Source organism: Bombus vosnesenskii, unplaced genomic scaffold (assembly GCF_011952255.1).
Source record: "Bombus vosnesenskii isolate JDL3184/JDL3185 unplaced genomic scaffold, Bvos_JDL3184-5_v1.1 scf7180000013263, whole genome shotgun sequence".
NCBI classification, from domain to species: domain Eukaryota; kingdom Metazoa; phylum Arthropoda; class Insecta; order Hymenoptera; family Apidae; genus Bombus; species Bombus vosnesenskii.
The window spans coordinates 5,362,945-5,384,362 of NW_022882923.1; the positions used below are offsets into that span (position 1 = coordinate 5,362,945).

A 21,418-nucleotide genomic window follows, 5' to 3' on the forward strand; every position below is an offset into this window, starting at 1 on the left:
TTCTAATCCTTTTATTAGTAGTTAGTGGTTTAGTTTCGCTTTCAATGATTATTTCAATGTACCGATAAAATATCGTTATAAAATCGTTAAACAATTGTAGGATAGCTCCTTAATTTTAATTCCAATCGCTACTAACGTCGTAATCTTATTCTACATCAAATAGGTAACATCACGCATCTGACACAAAAATGAGAAAATGGTTTCTTTATTTATCGACTGTTGGAATTTTTTTACCGGCCGTTAAGATTACAGCTCAGCTGCTGCTATCTAGTGGAGAAAATGTGTCTAAACCGGGGCGTACTCGCTTGATTGCGTCATAAGAGAAACTGATTTTCCTACGTAGTCAGCCATATTGACTCGCGCGTAAGGACATTGAAAGCAGTTCCATATTCGTTGTGCTCACGGTTTGAATTAAATAGTGCGTTGTTATCACGGAAATTTTCTAATCCAGTTGCATTTTCTATGAACTGTGATTGCTCGCTGTGCGAAGAATTGGGAAATATTAAGGTACGTAAGCAATAAATATTTGTACTCGTGAGGGGACTATTTGAAAATGGTGCGAGTATGGGCCGTGGCCGCATCCAGCGTCGCCCCGCGATTCGACGGACCTGTTTCGTATTCGTAGCCGTCGGTGGAATTGGAACAAGAGTTGTTTATGTGCTTATGGTAGGAAGTAATCCGTTATCTGCTGGGGAAAAAAACAATTAGTGCTTCTACCCTGTGTACATTTTTTCTTATTATATCTTTATCTCTGATTTTCTCATCGTGGTGCATTATTTAAGAAAAGATCGCGTCTATATCCTATAGGTAAGTTTATTAGTTTTCAGATTTCATTTATTACTTTCGTGACACACTATAACAAGGTTTTCTTCGACAGTATTAAATCATTTTAAGATATTAGACATGAAATTAGTAACAAATTTATACAGTTTTCAACTTAATGCCGATGAACTAGAATGCATGTTTTTAAATACCAATGTTTACTATCATTTTACAGAAGTATATATGTATATATCGACTGTTACATAGTGATTAAATTTCTGTCATTTTATTACGAATGTCTCATTGAATTTTTGTATAAAAGTTGATATTGTAAAAAGAATATGTATTATTCACATAATCTCCAGTGATGTCAAAGTATATAATGGAAAGAATAACATCTATCCACTGTTATACATATTACTAAAAATGTCGAAGATATTGATACGTAAATATTTCGTACTCTACATATATATATGTTTCAATCAACAGTATACGGAAACATCTGCTTGGTCCGGTTGATAGAAATTTCCGATACAATGTTTATATCTACTATCGTAGTGTTTTTCTTAAATTGCATGAATATTACATCGTGCAGCATGTGAAGCAGTGTTTAAAAACTAAACTAAAACTATTGATCTGTATACTAAAAAAGATATGCTATACAGATACAATTTAGATCGAGACGGTTTAATGAAAATAAATAAGCATATAGTCACAATCCTGTGTCTGTCTTAGTAAAATTCAATATGTATACTTTACCAAATACACCTGTATATTTTTAGTAATTGCAAAGACCATAGTCTTACCATTTCAACAAGTTTGCTATATCTAGTGTTGAATTTGTAACAAAATTTGTTAGGTTGTATAATGATATATCGCTGTTTACCAGAAACTATTCGATTAAAGTAATCTAAGAATTTTGACAGACAAATGGAATCGATAGAGTCAAGATTGAATACATTCTTTGTGTGCCATGTATCGTATTTCGTCAGAAAGACTATGTATCATCCATTTTTTTGTGAGTCGTGATACGAGACGCGCAGAATCCGTTGGAAATCGGCGTTGAACGAAAATTAAGAAAATTATGCTGTCACTAAACCGAGAATAATTGACAAATTTTAAATAACACCGTGCAATTTATTTCCATTATCGTATCATTCCCGCTTTCATGCGCGACCCTGAGGCTAAAGTGCTTTCCCGAAGTGTGCCACACGCTTGGTACTTTGCCATGCACACTCTCTCTTTCTCTCTCTCTTACTTTGTACCGTAGATTCAATCAAACAAGGAAATTTCCAGTGATTTGTCGAACTTGATAAAGTTTTGAATTATCTGCTGGTTCTTTTATCGAAAATCTATAGCCTTTGGAATCTATGATTTAAAATTATACGTTAGATTTGTATAGATTGTCACTCAAATTATTCTAAAACTATGAATGTTTTTAACAAATGATTTTATTGCTATTAGAGCTACATACTGTAGAATAGTATGGCACGATAGAATTAATTTCTAAAAATTGATATAGATAACAAAATTAATATCTACATATAAGTCATCAGATAGTACGGAAGAATTTTGTTGCTTTAGATGACATCGATCACTCATATGATTTTACCTTCTACGAGACCTTTTGTTCGAGCTTTGCAATTTCGTCATTTTGCCGGCGAACGCTTGTTACGATCAATTAGGTCAATTATGCACTTTGTCGCAGAAATGCCAGCTTTTCGAAACATCCATTAGCCCGGTTGCGTTTCTAGCTCTTGCCAATGATCGATCGGAGCTTTCTTTTCTGCATTTCAATCCACATACGTACATATATGCATACGTTCTTAAAACTCTCTGCAACGACAACTATTCTTCGCGTTATAAAATTTTCTTCGTATGCGTGATACAGATTATTCCATTTTATGTGACAACATGAAATCAAAGAAATATTTCGATCATTCTAATCGGTTCAAATTATACATAGTAGCGGAGACTAGCTAACACGTAGATTAACCAATGTAAGTATAGATACCAGCGTGTATTTAGGATTATTGCCTCAAACGATGCATACCCGTTAACCAGAGCAAGGAAGTATATTCACGAGCGATGCGTGTAGGGAGGTGTGACGTTGATAGGAGGTGATACACGACACGACCAAAGTTACAATGAACTTGGGGGAACTGAGCTTACACACCGGTGAAATACACCGTATAATGTGGCTTTCTCCCATACACACGGAGCTGCGTGCACGTGAACTATGACACAAATCCCGTTCAAATGTCTTGACTATTGAAATTCTCAAATTGATAGCAAATCGATGGACAGATTTTTAGTTATATACTTTGCAAAACATTATCAAAATAAGAGGCATTGCGTTTTGTACAGCTTGTTCGAAATAAAATGTTTGTTAAAGAAATGTAAATATAAGAAGAGTGATCTACTTTGTAATTGTGTAAAAGGATTAGGTAGTTCAGGTTTAGAAAGTACACGAAATTTAGTTCAGATTAGTCAAGTTATTCGAATCGAAAGTGTTTGATGAACTTAAATAACTTCAAGCTATAAGTTATATAAGTTCAGTTAATTAAAATCACTTGAATTTAAAACACGATTATTTTTAGTAGTAAAGATTCAGTATGAACACAAAGAGAAACCATTCAGAAAAAGCCGTTCGCAAGCCAACGATTGCTCATAAAAATTCATATATCAATTTGTTGTTATATCGAGTAAATAAGTAACGCGCGATTGGTTGGTCGATCGGTACGTCGGAGAATGAGTAGCATTCATCGCGAACGATAATCGGTGCTATTATCAGACACTTTTATCAGTCTATTGACACTCAGTCGGTATTCTTATCAAGAATTTCCATATTCAATAAAAATTGAAACACGTGAATCCATATTAGTTCGTATGATATAATAATAGTATCTAACAGTTTCAGGCGTATCACACCTGTTAGCATAGTAGCGTATATATTCCGCGTGGTTGGCCGATTCACGTAAAATTTAATTGTACGGCTGGCTGGCACTCGCGTACTATGTATGTATCTGTCTTCCGTAAAGCAATCGCCGGAAGTATTGGCGTTCCCCGCGCGAAAGAAACACGAAAGATAAATGCGAACAAGGCGTGGCTACGATCTACGATCGTCACGTGCTCCGCTGTACTATGATTGGCACTGTAATTTGTGATCAACTTAAATAGTCGTTCGTGAAAATCCTTCACGTACGACATTCAAAGCAACATGTAGAGTAACAACGCGCGCTTAAAACACATCGTATTCTTAGTTTGTATATTCACCACCGATTTATATTCTTATATACAGGGTGGTTGGTAACTGGTGGTACAAGCGGAAAGGGGGTGATTCTACGCGAAAAAAGAAGTCGAAAATATAGAATAAAAATTTTTTTTAATTTTTTTTTTTAATTTCTCCATCGAGACAACGATCTACAGTGAAATCCGTTATAAAGAGACGCGATAAAGTGCACGCGTACCGAGCGAAAATTCAAAGTCGATTTTCTGGAAAACAAAGCCTCAAACGAAAAATTTTTGTTCTATATTTTCGACTTCTTTTTTCGCGTAGAATCACCCCCTTTCCGCTTGTACCACCAGTTACCAACCACCCTGTATATATATATATTCTATCGGGCATTTTATGGGTTACACCATGTTCACAGAATATATCTACCATACGTTTTACCAACGCTTGTATCCCTTGATTAAATCGCGCATGTAATAATCAACGAGATACGTGCTTTCTTTCTTTCGCTTTTTCTATTTCCGTCATGGCCGCTTGGCGCATCTAATCGTTGAGAATATTTTCTCTTCGGCGAATCCCCGTGACACGCAAAGCCTCGTTCAGTTAGTCAAGTTACTTGAATTGAAGATGCTCGGTGAATTCAATAAGTTGACTTCAAGTTTATGATCATACGAGTTCAGATAGTCGAGTTGGAATGGTTTGCATTCAAGCAACCTTACTTACAATATCTAAAGCCTTTAGATCAGTCTAAGTTATAAGAATTTAAGCAATTTAATAAGCAATTTAGAATAGTTTTTGCCTCGTCGTATCTTGCGCATAGATTATCGTACTTTTCTAACTTTACAATATGATATGAAACAAAAAGCTGGCTCTAGAAATCTAATTAAATTAAGAAATTAATAGAAATTGATTAGAATTGATTAGAAAAATTGAATGGGGTCGATTGGATTAGCTTCCTGAAGACTCACATGTATAATTTAAGTAGATGTTACGATAAGATTATTATACGTATGTATGTCGAATTTTATTAAAGCTGAAAAATTTCTAGCACGCGAGATGTGCACAGTTTTGCAAGAATGGAACACTTCTGTGTTTCCACGAAGAAAGGGCACGGAATTAGGGTCGTGAGAGATTTTCAGATCGGAAAACTTTTCACTAACGGGCAACTTGGAATAAATATTCCGCGAGTGAAGGCGCGCACTGGGAACAGGGAACGATTTAACCATGAAAAAGCAGAGCGCAATAACGATGCAGAGTAACAGCATCGTAGCGTTATGGTAGGACACGGCCAATTATCTCAGTTTACGCGGGGAAAAAGTGGCCGTAAAAAAAGGCCATTGCCATTGTTGGCACCAAATCACTGTGAACCCAGAAAACAAAACGGAAAGACTGCTCGTTTACGATTGCGTTTACGTTTGTACAAAGAAATTCTATTGTCGTCGTGAAAATTCAACGAATTCAGTAAAAACTGGTTGTTCTTTACACATACTGGAACATAAGTGGCATACTGACATATATAATATTTGTACTAACGTTCTTGAAATTCTTCTAAAATTGTATAGTGATCAAAATTAAAGATGACTCATACGGCATGGTGTGTAACACGCGATCGAGGCTGTATTACACGTTTTCGTCGTGAACGAGCTCTCGAGCTTTTAATTCTACGCACACGTAACAGACTCCTCTTTGAACACTTGTAAACGAATCCTCGTGTAAAAATACACGAGGGAGTCGTAGCGCGGTGTTTAATTAAAGTTCGAACCTTTCACTCATTCTCCAATCTAACGCACACGAGGTCGCTTATTCTTTAGCTCGAGAACGTAATTGCTGGTTAATTTCGCCAGTTGAAATTACGAGGCGAGGCGTTTGCTTGCTCCTTCGACTGAATAAATCTACTTGCAACCAGCGGAAAACAGCGTAGGGTAAAATTCGTAGGTCTGATTTGAACGAACGAGAGAAGGAGAGAAGAATCGGTATATCCTGGTTGGTAAAATTTTCGACGACGTTTTTACAGCTTTCAGACCTTTAATTTCACGCATCAAAGAATCTTCCTCGCCCTCTGTGTCTGTTTCCCCTGCTCTTGTCTTCTCACCCCTGCAATTCCTACCATTGAAACTCGCGACAGAGGAAGACCTACGATGAATGCCGCTGCGAACGCGATGAAAGAAAGGGTTGAACGAGAGAGGGAGATAAACGCACGGGAACCCCGTTGTTTTCGATCGGTGAAGCGGGACGCGTCTGCACGACACCGATAAAAATTCTCTTAAATTGTGTACGCACCCTCGCGAACGAATCGACTCTACGGTTAAATCTGCGTCTGTCTCTATCACTATGAAAAGTCACCGTCACTCCATCGTTTCTCGCGAAAACGAGCTCTGATTCTTTCTTCCCCTTCACCATAATTTTCACGCGCGAGAGATTCGTTCTACTCGTTAATCTCCCTCGACGTCAGATTCTCCTGAGGCGAGCAGCAGGTCTGCTTTCTGGTTGAGATCTAAATTTCTTAGAGACATCGTAAAAAATCTTCCTAAAAACTTTCTTGGAAGAGAATCGCAGTTGACGAAAGGTAGTAAAGTGCGAAAGGTAGTAAAGTGCGTTTACGTAAATTTACATTATTATGAACAAAATGAACGAGCTGGTACTTGAGCAGAGATTTGTTTCACGTTAGATATTTTGTATCTATATGTTTGTGTATTAAGAGCAGCTTAAAATATTCACAGTGTAGTAACAAGTGGTGCATTTTCGTAACGCATCGAATTTTTTTACCTCCTGGGAGATCAGGTGGTTGGCAGGAGGACAAGCAGAGTTCCTTTTTCTCTTTCTAGTCGTATCAGTTGCATGGTTAGTAGCCATAAGTTTGGCCATACTTCAGCAGTCGTTTGTTACCACTCACCGGCCGGAAAATTGCGAGCTGGCAAATGAGCTACTCTCAAGTCGCAATGATCAACTCAACGCCTTTTATCATAAACTTCTGAATTTTATCAGGGCATTAAGATTAGAATATAAATTTACAGGAACCAAGCGATTTGTCATGATAGAGATAATCAGAGATTCGTATGATTTAAATATCGCTCGTTGAAACGTCGATCGATCAAACATTCCCTAACGGAGGTTGATACTCGCCTCTCGTGTCTCTGGAAGAACCACGTGCATTTTTATCGATTCGTCGAGGACACAATGTCTCACACGCGAACCGGAAACTCGTATTAGGTAGAAGTCGACGTCGACACAAGGGATTTAAATGCCGGCATTTGAAACGATCGGGTCCACTTGTGCTCGAGTTGGAGCACCGTGTATTCATTCACGTACAGTTACGAAGTACCACCACCATTGGGTTAATAAACCCTGTGGTGCATGCATATGCAAAGCTGACGTGTTTTCTAATGACATCCTCTGCGCTTCGTGCTCTTCCGCGAGTACAGTTTGCGGTATGGTTTCGTCGATTCGTTAACTGCGTGCCTCGGTATTCCATGTGGTACACCTTGATAGTTAAATTACTAAAACGATGTATTGCCTTCCGTTAAAGTTTCGTTAATTGGGAATTATGATACAATGCATATGGGTATCCTTTCATTTCTCGTATGTTTCATTAATCTTAGCTATAGATTACTCGTTTCTGAGAGGAGTTTGAATTTTTATTTCATTAGTGCAATTCAACGGAGAATTTTGGAAATTTCAGCATTTAAGTATCTTCGATTGTAAAGAAACTTCAACAAATAAATACATGAGAAGTTTAGAGCAAAAGTGCAAAGAACAATTTGCAAAGGCAAATTTAAACAAACTGGTGATTTAATGAAATAGCAAAGTAGTGGCTAGCAAAATAGTGACAAGGCTGCGAACATCTATAGGTAAAGGTGAAGGTCGCGACCGAAGATTAAAAAGCTATTTCTTGACTCTAATTTCATAGAAAAGTTTTTGCATGTTTACTTGTCGTTTGAATAGTAATTGATTTTTTCAATCAGATATACTAACTTTCTGTCTCGTATTTTCTTCCATTACCGCATCATTTAGGAATTTGCGCAAACTTTAGTAAATTTCAGTCTCGCAGATGAAATAAATAATTCCGTGCAACCGGTCAGAACTTCGATCTCATCTATTTTTATCAAGGTGGAGCAACGCGCCTCGAAAGTAATTCTGCGCCGCCGTATCTCAAGAGGTATGAATTCATTCATTAAAGACGATAGCTCTTTAATGCTTATGGAGGATGAGACGGTTGTCCACTCGGTCTCACCGAACGTGTGTACACGATAGTCGTGGGCGTGTGTCGTGGATCACGCGACCCTCGTTTACAATAAAACTCTTTGACGCACACGGCCAAATGAAACCCACGCGTTTCTTGAAAGCATCTCTTCGCGACGTCGACGAAAAAACCGAATTCTTTCAAACCGGCTCGCTCCATTCAACAGGCCTTTAAACTTTCAGCTGACCCGTTAGCAAAACGAGACGATCGACCGGTTTCTTCTACGTGTCTCGTGAATCTATGCTGTCCGTTTTAAGTTTCCAATGTTTCTTTGGTATCTATCGCGGTCTGGAACGTGGCCTGCGCAGACGGTTGAAAACCACGTCTCTTACCTAGCATTTCTGGAATATCGTTGATTCACTTAGTCAAGGCTTTAACCTGGTCGATCTTATTAGAGTGTATATGTATACGTATATATGTATAATATTGGTGAACACGTCATTGTGCCTGTTAACCGAGATATTACTTCATCGTGCAGTAAGGAGTAAAGAGTACTGTAAAGGACGTCTGCTTCCAGCGATGACGACATCAGACTTGTCGAACTTGCACCGCCACGTATCTCTATTTCTATGAATTCCAGCACGATTTCTATGATCTCTACGTGTTGTATTTAAAAGTTGAATACCGTTGAATCATAGATATTCAATGCATCGCACCTGTCTCTGTACCACACGACTAATTTTATCATTTGTCTAATAAAATCTGTGATGCAGGAAGTTTCTTCTATTTTATGTCAGAGTATAGTTGCCAAAGGAGTTTACTCTTTCTTTTTTTCATTTTTTTTTTTTTTTGCTCGCTGTTCAGTTGTAACGTTACGCAACAACGCGACAGAGTTCAGATTTATGTAATTACTCTTTTGTTGGGATCGATGGTTGCGTGTCTGTGTAACGAGATATTCGGACAGAATTGAACGTTAAACCGTGATTTCCGTTTTAATGATAATGCACGCGGGTCTTTCCCTTTGTGTATTTGCTCGTGCGTGACTCATGGGACGCTCTCGGCTCCTCAAACTATCGCGAAAACTTCGGGGAATCACTGCGAGTGCATTTTTTCGCTCGTTCTCTTGCAGCAAGGCTGCACTAATGGTATTTGCAACGACGAACGGCGTCCTAGTATGTCTCTGATTCCAATTGAGGTTGAATTACTATTTGCTCTCCGGCATTGCATAAGGGACTATGCTCAGAGCTACAGACCTGTGCTCGTCGATTTGAATACTATGTATATGGTCTCAGCAGACCGCGTCGGTCAGGGTCATGCTGCACATTATTTTCATGGCTACGTTTTACTTGGAAAAGATCAATTCTGGATTTCGAAGGATTTTTACGCTCGATGCTTTTTTATTCGAAACCCTTTACCATCGATTCTACGCTCGAAACACGTTCTCTTCGATTGATTGTTGAACAGACGCGATATTTTTATAGCAACTTTATCGCGTCTAACAATACCTGGCTTGTGTATTTTGGTAGGCTTGGTGTTATAAATATCGCCGGTTTATTGGCTTTGTATCGAGATATCTTGCGTGGACGTGTATTACCTTCTATCTGTCTCGCTCAGAAGGCGAACGACCTGTGACAAATGCGCACACGTGTCTCTGTTGCACGTAACTGCAACTTGTTCTCAAACTTTTTACGAAATCATTTGTCTAGTAGTATCTTTCTTTGGCGTATGCCGATACTGGCGGATCCTAGACGTTGTAGAAACTCGCGCCGTTGGGATCTAGGTACTCGATGTAACAGTACATTCTATCTACAATGTTTTCCTCTTACTGTCTGGAGACCTCGAAGATAGAAGCGAGCATGTTGCGTATATGCATTAGATGATAAAACGAGCAAACGTTCAGATCGTTACAAGAAAGAAATGAGTTTTTATTGCGGAAGATCTCATTCAAATTATACACTTGTATAAAGTAGTAAATAATTTCAAAGTACATACTTCGTTGTCTTTAATGTTATTTCTTTTTTCCTGATATTTTCCTTATAGTTAACGAGATAAGAGTTGAGGTGTTTTATAGACCGGGGTATGTGTAACTCGAAGAGCTCCGGCAAATATTGATTATTTCTCTACATGGCACCCTCTGGTCTAGACGGGATCTATACTCGAATACACTGAACCAACACGCAATATTATTTCTTCGATGTAGTTGACGATTAAGAAAGCAGATCTATTTAGAGGATTAATCCATGCGTCGTTGATAGCAAAGTAAGGAACCTGCTATATAACATGGATTAACACGCGCAAATCTTCTTAGCACAGGATTGAAATATGCCGGAGGAACAGAAGTCCGCTGGTAGTCAACCAGAGGTAACGGCAGAAAATGGGACTGGAACAAACTCGCCGACCAAAAGCCCAGTGAGCAAAGGCAAAACAGCTCTTGCAAGAATCACTTTGCTAGATGGAACCGTGAAAGACTTCCACATAGATGTAAGCTATCAAATTTTTCTTTCATCCTTCCAGGAGAATGAGTTTCCTCGACGTTGACGAAAACCGTATGAGAAATTGATTTTGTTCCAGAGGAAGGCGAAAGGCCAAGAATTACTTGACATGATATGTCAGAGTATGAATTTGATGGAGAAGGATTATTTTGGCCTTATTTACGAGGACAGACACGATTTGCGAAACTGGTTAGATCTGGATAAAAGAATCGCGAAATTTGTGAAAAGTACGTAGTCTTCTTTTCTCTTTCTTTTTCCTCGTATATTATGTGATATCATTGTTGGAAGCAATTTATGTTGGTTTTATCTCTGCAGACGAACCATGGAAATTTAATTTCGAGGTGAAGTTTTATCCTCCGGACCCAGCCCAATTACAAGAAGACATAACTCGTTATCAGCTATGCCTTCAAATTAGAAACGATATTATCACAGGCCGTTTGCCGTGTTCGTTTGTAACTCACGCTCTTCTAGGTTCATATTTAGTTCAATCAGAAGTCGGAGATTACGACCCAGACGAGCATGGCCGTACATATTTAAAGGATTTCAAATTTGCCCCTAATCAGACTCCAGAGTTAGTGGAGAAAGTAATGGACCTTCATAAAACGCATAAGTTAGTCTCGTTTAATGATTAGCCATTTATCCAAATGATAGTAGAATTAATAATAAAGAAAATTTGACTAATTTTTAGAGGTCAAACACCCGCGGAAGCAGAACTCCATTATCTCGAAAATGCAAAAAAGTTAGCGATGTATGGAGTTGATCTTCATCCTGCTAAAGATTCTGAGGGCGTGGATATAATGTTAGGTGTATGTTCATCGGGTCTTCTCGTCTATAGGGATCGATTAAGAATCAATAGGTTTGCTTGGCCAAAGATACTAAAAATCTCGTACAAAAGGCATAACTTTTACATAAAGATTAGGCCGGGTGAATTTGAGCAATTTGAATCGACGATTGGTTTCAAATTAGCTAACCATAGAGCTGCGAAAAAGTTATGGAAAGTATGTGTAGAACACCATACTTTCTTCAGGTGAATAATTATTTAATAATGATTTTAAGTAGCATAAAATATATGAATAAAGGTAAAGTATAAGATAAAGTAATATACACATTTTTTAGGCTCATGAGTCCTGAGCCTGTAAAGAAAGTCGGTTTGATACCACATCTGGGTTCTCGTTTCCGATATTCAGGAAGAACTCACTACGAGACAAAGAAGACTCCCATTGATAGACAACCTCCACAATTCGAAAGATCTTTAAGTGGTCGTCGTCCTACATCTCGTAGTATGGATGGTAAAAAGACTTCTGATACTTATTAACTTTAGACGTAATATGCAGCCAGTGCCGTTTTGACACTTTTGTCGCAAAGTTATCACTTTAAGATTTTGAAAGGTATGTGTGCATTATACAGCGTTAGGGGGTCCTAAACAAGTTGAATCTTATGGTTCAGAACCAAGTAAGAGGCATACAATGAGCTATGAACCTGAAATGATTCCTGACATGGAGCATATAGATCAACGGCCTAGTCCAATAAAAAAACAGAAAGAAAAGGTAAAAAAGAATACATTTAAATATATCAAACATAGTAATAGTTAGTAGAGGATGCATGGAATCGTCATGCAAATTGAAAATTATTCCACGAGAAATTCTTTTAAAGGCAATATTTCTGCGGTCTACGCTTTCAAACAAAGCTTTTTTCTAAAGAGTTTATTGTATAATAATAAGTTCAAGTAATTAATTACCTTTATTGTTATCATATATAATCATTCTTTTTAAGTACTATTGAAATCCTAATTACATTATACAACGGAGAAATTGTAGAACATCAATTGGTTCACGTATAAGCAAGAGATAACATATTTCATAAAAAGTTGGAATTAATCATTATGCACTATTGTTTTTAAGTCAAACGGATAATATCTGTAGACATGGCATGTTGATAAGTTTTTGTGTGCCATGTATTAGAGATAGTTGAATGCATTAGATATCTAATACGTTTACTCCAAAATTATCAAAACAAGTTGAATAATGCACATGCAAGTTAATTAACTTGAATTAAAAATTGCACATGTTAAGTTAAAAACTTAATAGGAAAGCCAAACTTAATATTGTTTCTATCCATTCTACATAATATTTGGTTAATTAACTTGTATATATTCATATGGACTTGAAATACTTTTATGCAAGAAACTTAGAAATGTGTAGATTTTATAAAGTTTTATCTTACAATTATTATCGGAAATTGAACACATGGCATTTGTATGTAATAATTTAATTTCACAAATTTGAATTCAATATTCACATCCTAGTGCTTCAACCATAAAAACTAACTGACACCTAACTAACACCGGTAGCTCTCACGCAAAACAAGTGCTGGAACAACATCAGCTAGCAGTACCAGTAGTCTGGAAGGAGAATATGATGCAGATCGTGGCAAAAAGGTATAGAATTTCACCTGGAACATACTGTCATGCATTAACCAACATACTTTTATCTATATTAATGTATGTGACCATTTGGTGTTTTCCTTTTTTTTCGGTGCATGTTGCTATCTTTTATTTATTTTTTGCAAACATTATACGGCCATCGCCTCAAAGTTGAATTTCTCAAATTTTTTAAAATTTCTTTTATCATACATCACATGAGCATACGCAGGCGCAAATATTTTAATAAGCTATTAAACTGCGCTAATGCTTATGTTAGCATGCACATAACGATCACTTTATATAATAATTTATGTCAAGAAACATTCAAGCAAAGAAATGTACCATAGATACAAGTAAATTCTTCAGGAAAGTATATTCATCTAAAAAAATTAACAACTGATATTTTTTTGAGAGCGCAGACCGTAATTAGTTATCCAGCATGAAATATACGCTAAGAGAATGTGAAATACGTAGTTTATAATAGCATAGCGATAGAACTGAATCGTGCTTATTGCATGAAGCGATGTGTGACTATAAATTTACTTATAGAAACCGGTCGGAGGAATTGCGGTCCTACCGCCCGGTGGTCTATTTAAGAAGAAGAAGGATAAGAAAAACGAAAGCGAAAAGGAAAATCATAATGATCTCAACAATTCTGATTTAATAAATGAAAGTGCTATTATTGATAACAACGACGTGAAGTCACCCAATAAAAAAGAATCGAAAAAGAAAGATAAGGAAACATTAGAAAAAAGTGATAAGAACGAAATAAAGTCACCTAGTAAAAAAGAATTGAAAAAGAAAGAAAAGGAAACACCAGAAAGAAGCGCTTTTATTGATGAATTAAAGTCACTCACTAAGAGAGATTTAAAAAAGAAAGATAAGGAAATGCTAGAAAAAAGTGCTACTCTTGACAACAACGAAATAAAGCCACTCAGTAAAAAGGAATTGAAAAAAAAAGAAAAGGAAATGTTAGAAAAGAAAGACAAGGAAATTTCAGAAAAGAAAGACAAGGAAATGTCAGAAAAGAAAGACAAGGATATGTCTGAAAAGAAAGATAAGGAACAGTTAGAAAAGAAAGACAAGGATATGTTTGAAAAGAAAGACAGTGAAACGCCAGAAAAGAAAAGCAAGGAAATGTCAGAAAAGAAAGGCAAGGAAACGCCAGAAAAAAGAGATAAGGAAATGCTAGAAAAAAAAGATAGGGAATCGTTAGAAAAGAAAGACAAGGAAACGTCAGAAAAGATAGATAAAGAAAAGAAAGACAAAATAAAGGTAAGTACAGTAGAATTTCATTTATCTGAACACGTTGGGGGATAAACTTCATATAATAGGAATAATAGGATTCTTTTTTATTGATTATTTTCACTATTTATGAATTGTTATAGATGTTTATATAATTGGAGTAGCACTCAGAAGTAGTCTAGATAATTAATTGTAGATAATTAACGTGGTGTTCTATTAATAATAAATGTAAAATAATGTAAGATAAGTAATGTTGAATGCTATGAAGATTATCTGATACGCAACTGATACACAAAGTATTAAATACATCATAAAGTATTTAAATAATTTTATTTTTTAATAAAGTATGTCATAGTATTTTGGCGCTTTAAGCAAAACATACAAAATTTACCTAGTATTCAATGTGTTCATTGGACATTACCTAGAATTTTGTTCCAATAAATGAAATTTTGAAATGTTATAATGAACAATCCAATTATGTGAACTGTTGGTTCCCTTTAATGGGTTCAGATGAATGAAGTTTCACTATAGGTTCTATTTGCACTGTATGATATTTGCATAAACAATTTAGAGTATTTAATTTGCCACATTGTATTGCTGCTCCATTTTTCCCTAAAATTTGTCCTTCCTTTATTAGTATGTGTTTTCACTAAATGTTGATTGAGTATTAGAACTATATTATATATCTCATCTTCAATGAATTCCTTTTTACGCCCCTAATTTCTTGATTTACGATTTATCAATTTTAGTTGTAATATATCCCTATTGATTTTCTAATTTGAGTTTATTTTGATCTAATGGTTTATCATTCTTGGTATGAATAACATCTACTTTCAAACCATCTGGAGGTAATAAAATGTCAAAGTTCCTTCATAAAATTTAAAGTATTAATAAACACCATACTTGGTTGGTAATTAGCACTTTCTTATTAGTGTGCAACAGACATAATGTCCAATAAACATTACTGGTGCGTTCTTATTAATGTTTGGTATTTACTGTTCACTCGATTCTATAGATTCCACATAATTGAGACTAGGAGATCTGAAAGAGGAGTTCCAGATTCTTTGGATTTTCTTTTTTCTGTTAATACTACTTAGTACTTTTTTCTCTTCATCAGGCACATAATTAAAGCCAAATCTTCCTCACCTGCAGTAGTTAGTAGTCGCTAATTGCAAACTTCAGATACAACTCTGTTTCTTTCATACAAAAGTTTAAGTAAACGATCTTCTAATTGGAGGAATTTCGATTTCTTTGTAATTGTGGCAACTCTGAGGTATTTTTCGTCTCTTCCATACTTGATTTTTGATTCAAGAATTGTCCTATTTACTTTTCTGACACAGATTCTTCTGTGTCATCTTCGTCCTTTGACTCTTCTAGTTCTACATTATACTATACTATTTTAAAGGATATACGGGATGTAATAAAACCATTTTCTTCAAAAACGAAGAAAATTTTAACTTCAAGCACTACCCCAACAATAGTGAAAACCACAACTAAACAATCTGTAGTGAAGGATCAAGAAGGTGTGACACAAAACATAGAAGAAAAAGTAGAAGATCTTACACCTGGAGGCACAGGCCAAGTAACTGTTTCTACACAAATTAATAAGGTGATGAAACTTTTAAAACTATCCATGATATTAAGATACATAAAGTAAAGGAAAAGATATTGTCAAAAAATTAGATATTTTCATTTTTTCTCTTTTTTTTTAGTACTTTTTATTTAGCTTCTTCTTATGATTTTAAAACAATTTATAGTATCCATATTCCTTGATTAAATTTCTATTTATCCCAGCTTATTGAACTGTTTGAATGATATTTATTGAATGATATATTATGGTATATTGTGAGTAGTCTTATGATATAGATAGACTGTAGACATTGTTATATGATTCTTAGATATTAATTATTTAAATACTGCATGTAAGAAATATATGTCATTAATATAAGTAGCAAATGTGATTTTTGAACAAAGAAATTTTTTATTATCTTGAAAAAATATATAAATATGTAACTTACTAATATTCCTCTATTTACTATAATTTTATATGTACATACATATTGCTGCTTTATTATAAGACATTAGTTACCTTGTAGTTGTATTTAGGCAGAGGCATCAGATGATGGTAGGACCCCATACATGACAGCAACAGCTGTTACTACACGCACTGCTACAATGCATGAAGATCTTGAAAAAAATCAGAAAACCAGTCAGGTTTGTAATGTTATTATTCATGTTCTTAAAAAGTTTTAGATGACCTGCTTATTTGATTGCAATTTTACTCTACTTGTTCATATGTTGTATGCAAATATTTTTAACTCTTATATATATTTCATCATATTTTTTTCTATAAAGCTAGAATTATTTTTTTATATTTTTTTTATATTAGGTAGAGGAAAAAACTGTAGCACATACAACGGCAACCAGTGCAACAAGACAAGAACAGAGAGTGGTAACTCAAGAAGTTCGAACAACAAGTCATGTACTTTCTGGTGAACAGGTAATGATTCATTAACAGCTTAAAATGCTAAATATATCAAGCTCACCACTAATGGATGAAGCATGTAAGCATTTATGTAAGTGATAATAATCACATACCGTGTTTTGATTGATCCTAACATTAAATCATTTAGAATATGTTCCATGTTAGTAATATGGTCATTGCACATATATATTTAAATAATTTTCTTTAATATTTACGGAAATTCGGGTAATATCATGAAGCTTTTTGGTTTTTATAACATATACTTAATTTTAAGTGTATAATATTCATTTTTTGTGTAATATACATATTGATAAATAAGAATCATGCACATTTAGTAAGCATATCACGGTATCATATGTTTAAACAAAGGGATCATAAGTTTAGTATATCAATAATACTTAATTCATTCAGGATATTGGTTGACTAATAAAGTTTAACCAGTGCTATTTTTTATTTAATTATTTTTTTATTTTTGTAATTAATTTTGCCGGCTTGGTTAACACATTGCATGGTGTAGCTGTTCTCACGAAGGCTCAGTACATCCAGTTCAAGCAGTGATGATTCAGGTACTCCAATTGACCTTGAAGATGATCAACAGGCTTTCTACAACCAATATTATCAGGTAAATTTTTAGGATTGAAAATTACTAAAAAGTTATATTCTTTTAGAAACAAAATTTTTTGAGAATTTAGAAAATTTAGTTCTGAGGATGAATCTTCACAAAGGTACATGCTTAAATATGTTTACTGTACAAGAAATATGTCCTATAATGGATAAAAATTCTTAGAATAATTAGTAAACTATTAACGCCAATTTTTTCATATAGATTATATATTATTTAGATTATACACAGATATATCATATACTTTTAATCAATATCCATTTTACACTGATACTCATTTGTTGATATTCATGGGAACATAAAAATGATATTCATAAAATCATAGTAAAAAACCTAATCTACTCATTATTTCAAAGGCACTGGTTTTAAGGTATTAACAATTAAGGTATAAACAAAAGGCATTAATCAATAAAAGTAACATAAATTCTATACTTTAATAATGCTTTGGTTCTTTGTATTATTTAATGTATTTATACTTGTAATATATTAATATAATTGTACAGTAATATACTGCAATATAACTGTTCAGTATATTATTTTTGCATTAGATATATTTTTGAACTCTTCTTTCTGAGAAGAGATAGAGAGAGAGAGAAAGAGACAGAAATATCATTTTATAAATTTAATTCAGGGTGATCCAGCTGGTGTTGTTGAAACAGAAACGCATGTTTACAAAGGAGAGCCAGAAAATAATGTAACAACAACTACCACAGTTCCACTAGTAGCAACTGAAACTAGAAAGGTAGCTGTTGAAAGTGAAGATGGTATGTACAGTGCAACCGGGGAAATAGTTAGTTCTCAGACAATATCCAGTAAAACTCGCACTGTTGAAACTATAACGGTAAGATTCGAAATTTTTTAATTTTTAATTGTTAGTATCTGTTAAGTGCATACGTGATTGCATTTTCAGTATAAAACTGAAAGAGATGGAGTTGTAGAAACTCGTGTAGAACAAAAAATTACGATACAATCAGATGGCGATCCGATTGATCATGATCGAGCTTTGGCAGAAGCAATTCAAGAGGCAACGGCAATGAACCCTGATATGACAGTAGAAAAGATAGAAATTCAACAGCAAACAGCGCAGTAACTTGTAATGCATCAAAAATCACCTTTGTAAGAAGGGCACTCTTTGTCTAAAAGATATAATGCTCGTAATTTTAAAAAAGATAAAATAAAAAATTAAATTGATATATATATATTATGTATATCTTGGATATACAATGAATGGCAAATGATTTGACTTAGTTTTTGCTATTGCCAACATTTAATTAACCATTTTATCATATAAAAGGCTAATTAAAGCAACATTTATCATTTAATATATAAGAAACATTTCTTATAACAAATGTTGTTCAATGTCACGAGCTTCAACTTGATTAAAAATCAAGTTCTTACAAAAAGATGTCATGGTACGTTGTACCATAAACAGCAGTGTTCATATTCAAAGTATGTATTATTTACATACTCAAAAACATAAATATATATTAAACATATTATGTATACATAGCTATATATATATATGTAAACAAAAGCTAATTTGTTTATAACTATAAAAATATGACAGAGTGCCCACAAACTTACATCACTGCTTCACAGCGAACAAAATCATGATATTCACGCGATGTCTCATGTAATAAGCATATTAAGCTATTCATATAAAGTTCGTTTAAATAATGTTCAAATCTTGTTCAACAATATTAGAGGAATATTCAAAAGCTTAATTTTTTAACATCTTTTGCAGATTTTCTGTTGTAATTTAAATTTCTAATTTTAAGACTTCGTCTATGAGCCTAATATAATAAAAAACATAACAATTAAAACATCTTAAAAAACGTTTTGACAAGTCAAGCATATGTAACTGTAATATGCGTTTACATTAATATGCGTTTAAACTATATGAACATTATTATATATATATATATATATATATATAAGTCACTTGGAGAAGAATATATAGAAAGTAACAGTGGAAGACTTATAATATCTAAGTAAGAGACATACAAAATTTTTTTACAAGGCTTCGTATGATTTAAATGTAGCTTTTTTGCAATAATTTTTTGTATATGTTAATTATTTGTGACATATTTTTTTCAAAGTGGATATTACATAATGTTTACTGTATGACAAAGTCAGATTTCTCTAACTATGAAATATTAATATATACATTAAAATAAATACATATATATATATTATATATATGTACATGTACACAAACATTTATGATTATTTGGAAAAGAAAATAGAAATCTACAAAGTTTCCTGTAACTTATAGTATTATTATCCAGCAATGTAAATTGAAAGGAGATACACATTGTTAACATTGCTATTGTATACATCTTTTATTTAATAATTTAAAAATATGTATTTGGAAACTATGTAGATTTTCAAAATATACTTCAAAGATTATAAGATTTATTAGTAATATTAAGATAAAAAATCATATGTATGTAACTTCATACCAAGAGCTATGATGCATTGGTCAGCGTATATGTCTAAATTTAGCTGTAACTTTTGTAGTTTTAAGACTACAAGTTCATATAAGATTTTATTTGTTTAATAGGTTATTTAATTTTTGTATGAACAACACATAGATATTGCTAAGAAGGAGGAAAGGCTGATAACCTGAATTTACAATAAAATTATTAAGATGCAAGTTATACTTTGCAAAAATAAAGCTATATAAATATATAATGTTATAAATATTAATACATACCGCTGCTTCATATATTTATGTGTGAATAATATATACGTATATATATTGTACATGCATCAATTATGAAGCAACATTAAAATATGCATGTCACACTGTAGGAGGCTTGTTTATACCTTTGTTCTTTCAAGTGTTGATTAAAAAATGTCACTATATATTACGTTTGCATTTTGCACAAAGCATTTATTTTATGGTACTAAAAAATATGTTTCACATGCTAATAATAAAAAAATCTTTTTTACTTTTCTACTTTTTACCTAATACATAATAAAGTGAAAGAAATATTTACATATACATTAGTTTAATAGCTGTTTATATTTATTATATCTTTTCTTAGTGATTGTGAACTTTGTCCATGTACAGTACCAGTCAGTATTGTTATATTGTATTATGTCATTTTATACGTATAAATAAAAAACATTAAAATTTCTATAGAACAAAGGATAATCATAGACCATCTACGTGCGAATTGCATTTCGTCTTATGTGTCACATTCTGTTATACGCTGACAGCTAATGAATTGTTCAAATTTTATAAAATATATTGATCGTAATCTCATTTTACTTCATAGTATTAGTTTATATTTCAAATATGCTCAACAAGTATATTAGTTCTTATTTTTTTATTTATGAGCAGTTTTAGAAATTTCGTAAATCGAGTTTTATGTCTCGATATTATAAAAGGCAGTAAAATTATGTTGAAGAAGAAATTGATTTCCTACTTGTACCTTTTACACCATGTAATTCCATAATTTATATATTTGTTTTTATTGTATCTAACATTCCATGCTTATAGTGACTAACAAATATGTATTATAAAAGCCTGTGTCATTTAAAACTTATTTATTCGTTTATTCGTATTATTATTATATATTTATAGCAATTTTATATTAGCTCTGCTTGAAGAGGTTTTTCATTACATTCAATTCATGTGCTTCTTGTGTTTCAGTTGTTACTCACAAAGTTAAGCTATAAAGATAAGATACAAATCTTCAAGCAGTGTACAAATGTAGTTAATAGTATTTTGTACTTTAATACTTCTGTGGTTCATTTAGTGATAACACGATGATTATAATATTATATACTTAATATTATAGCTATATAATATAATTATATAATAGTATTTTATGTGTAAGAACGTCATAACTGTTTAACTATGCACGTTTTGTTATTATTAAATTGTATTATTGTTTGACACGCATGAATTTCAATGTACTTTATTTTAGTTATGAAAATGTTATGTTAATGCACATATAATATAAA

At 33.5% G+C, this 21,418-nt stretch overlaps 1 protein-coding gene across 8 annotated transcripts; it reads left to right on the forward strand.

Annotated features, from left to right (window-relative positions):
- Positions 1 to 337: 337 nt before the first annotated feature.
- Positions 338 to 18,596, forward strand: LOC117231632 (protein 4.1 homolog). 8 transcript variants are annotated; one of them, XM_033490261.1, is made up of 15 exons: positions 338 to 507; positions 10,486 to 10,658; positions 10,749 to 10,896; positions 10,985 to 11,279; positions 11,358 to 11,696; positions 11,786 to 11,958; positions 12,077 to 12,216; positions 13,020 to 13,106; positions 13,641 to 14,366; positions 15,742 to 15,945; positions 16,443 to 16,550; positions 16,726 to 16,836; positions 17,339 to 17,443; positions 18,075 to 18,284; positions 18,354 to 18,596. In XM_033490261.1, the coding sequence occupies exons 2-15, from the start codon at positions 10,500 to 10,502 to the stop codon at positions 18,531 to 18,533; spliced, it is 2,985 nt and encodes a 994-aa protein (XP_033346152.1). In that variant the 5' UTR covers positions 338 to 507; positions 10,486 to 10,499; the 3' UTR covers positions 18,534 to 18,596. The 8 variants fall into 8 exon arrangements, with proteins under 8 accessions (XP_033346152.1, XP_033346159.1, XP_033346131.1 ...); XM_033490268.1 differs by having other exon boundaries at positions 10,491 to 10,658; XM_033490240.1 differs by lacking the exon at positions 338 to 507 and adding an exon at positions 566 to 807.
- Positions 18,597 to 21,418: the final 2,822 nt, after the last annotated feature.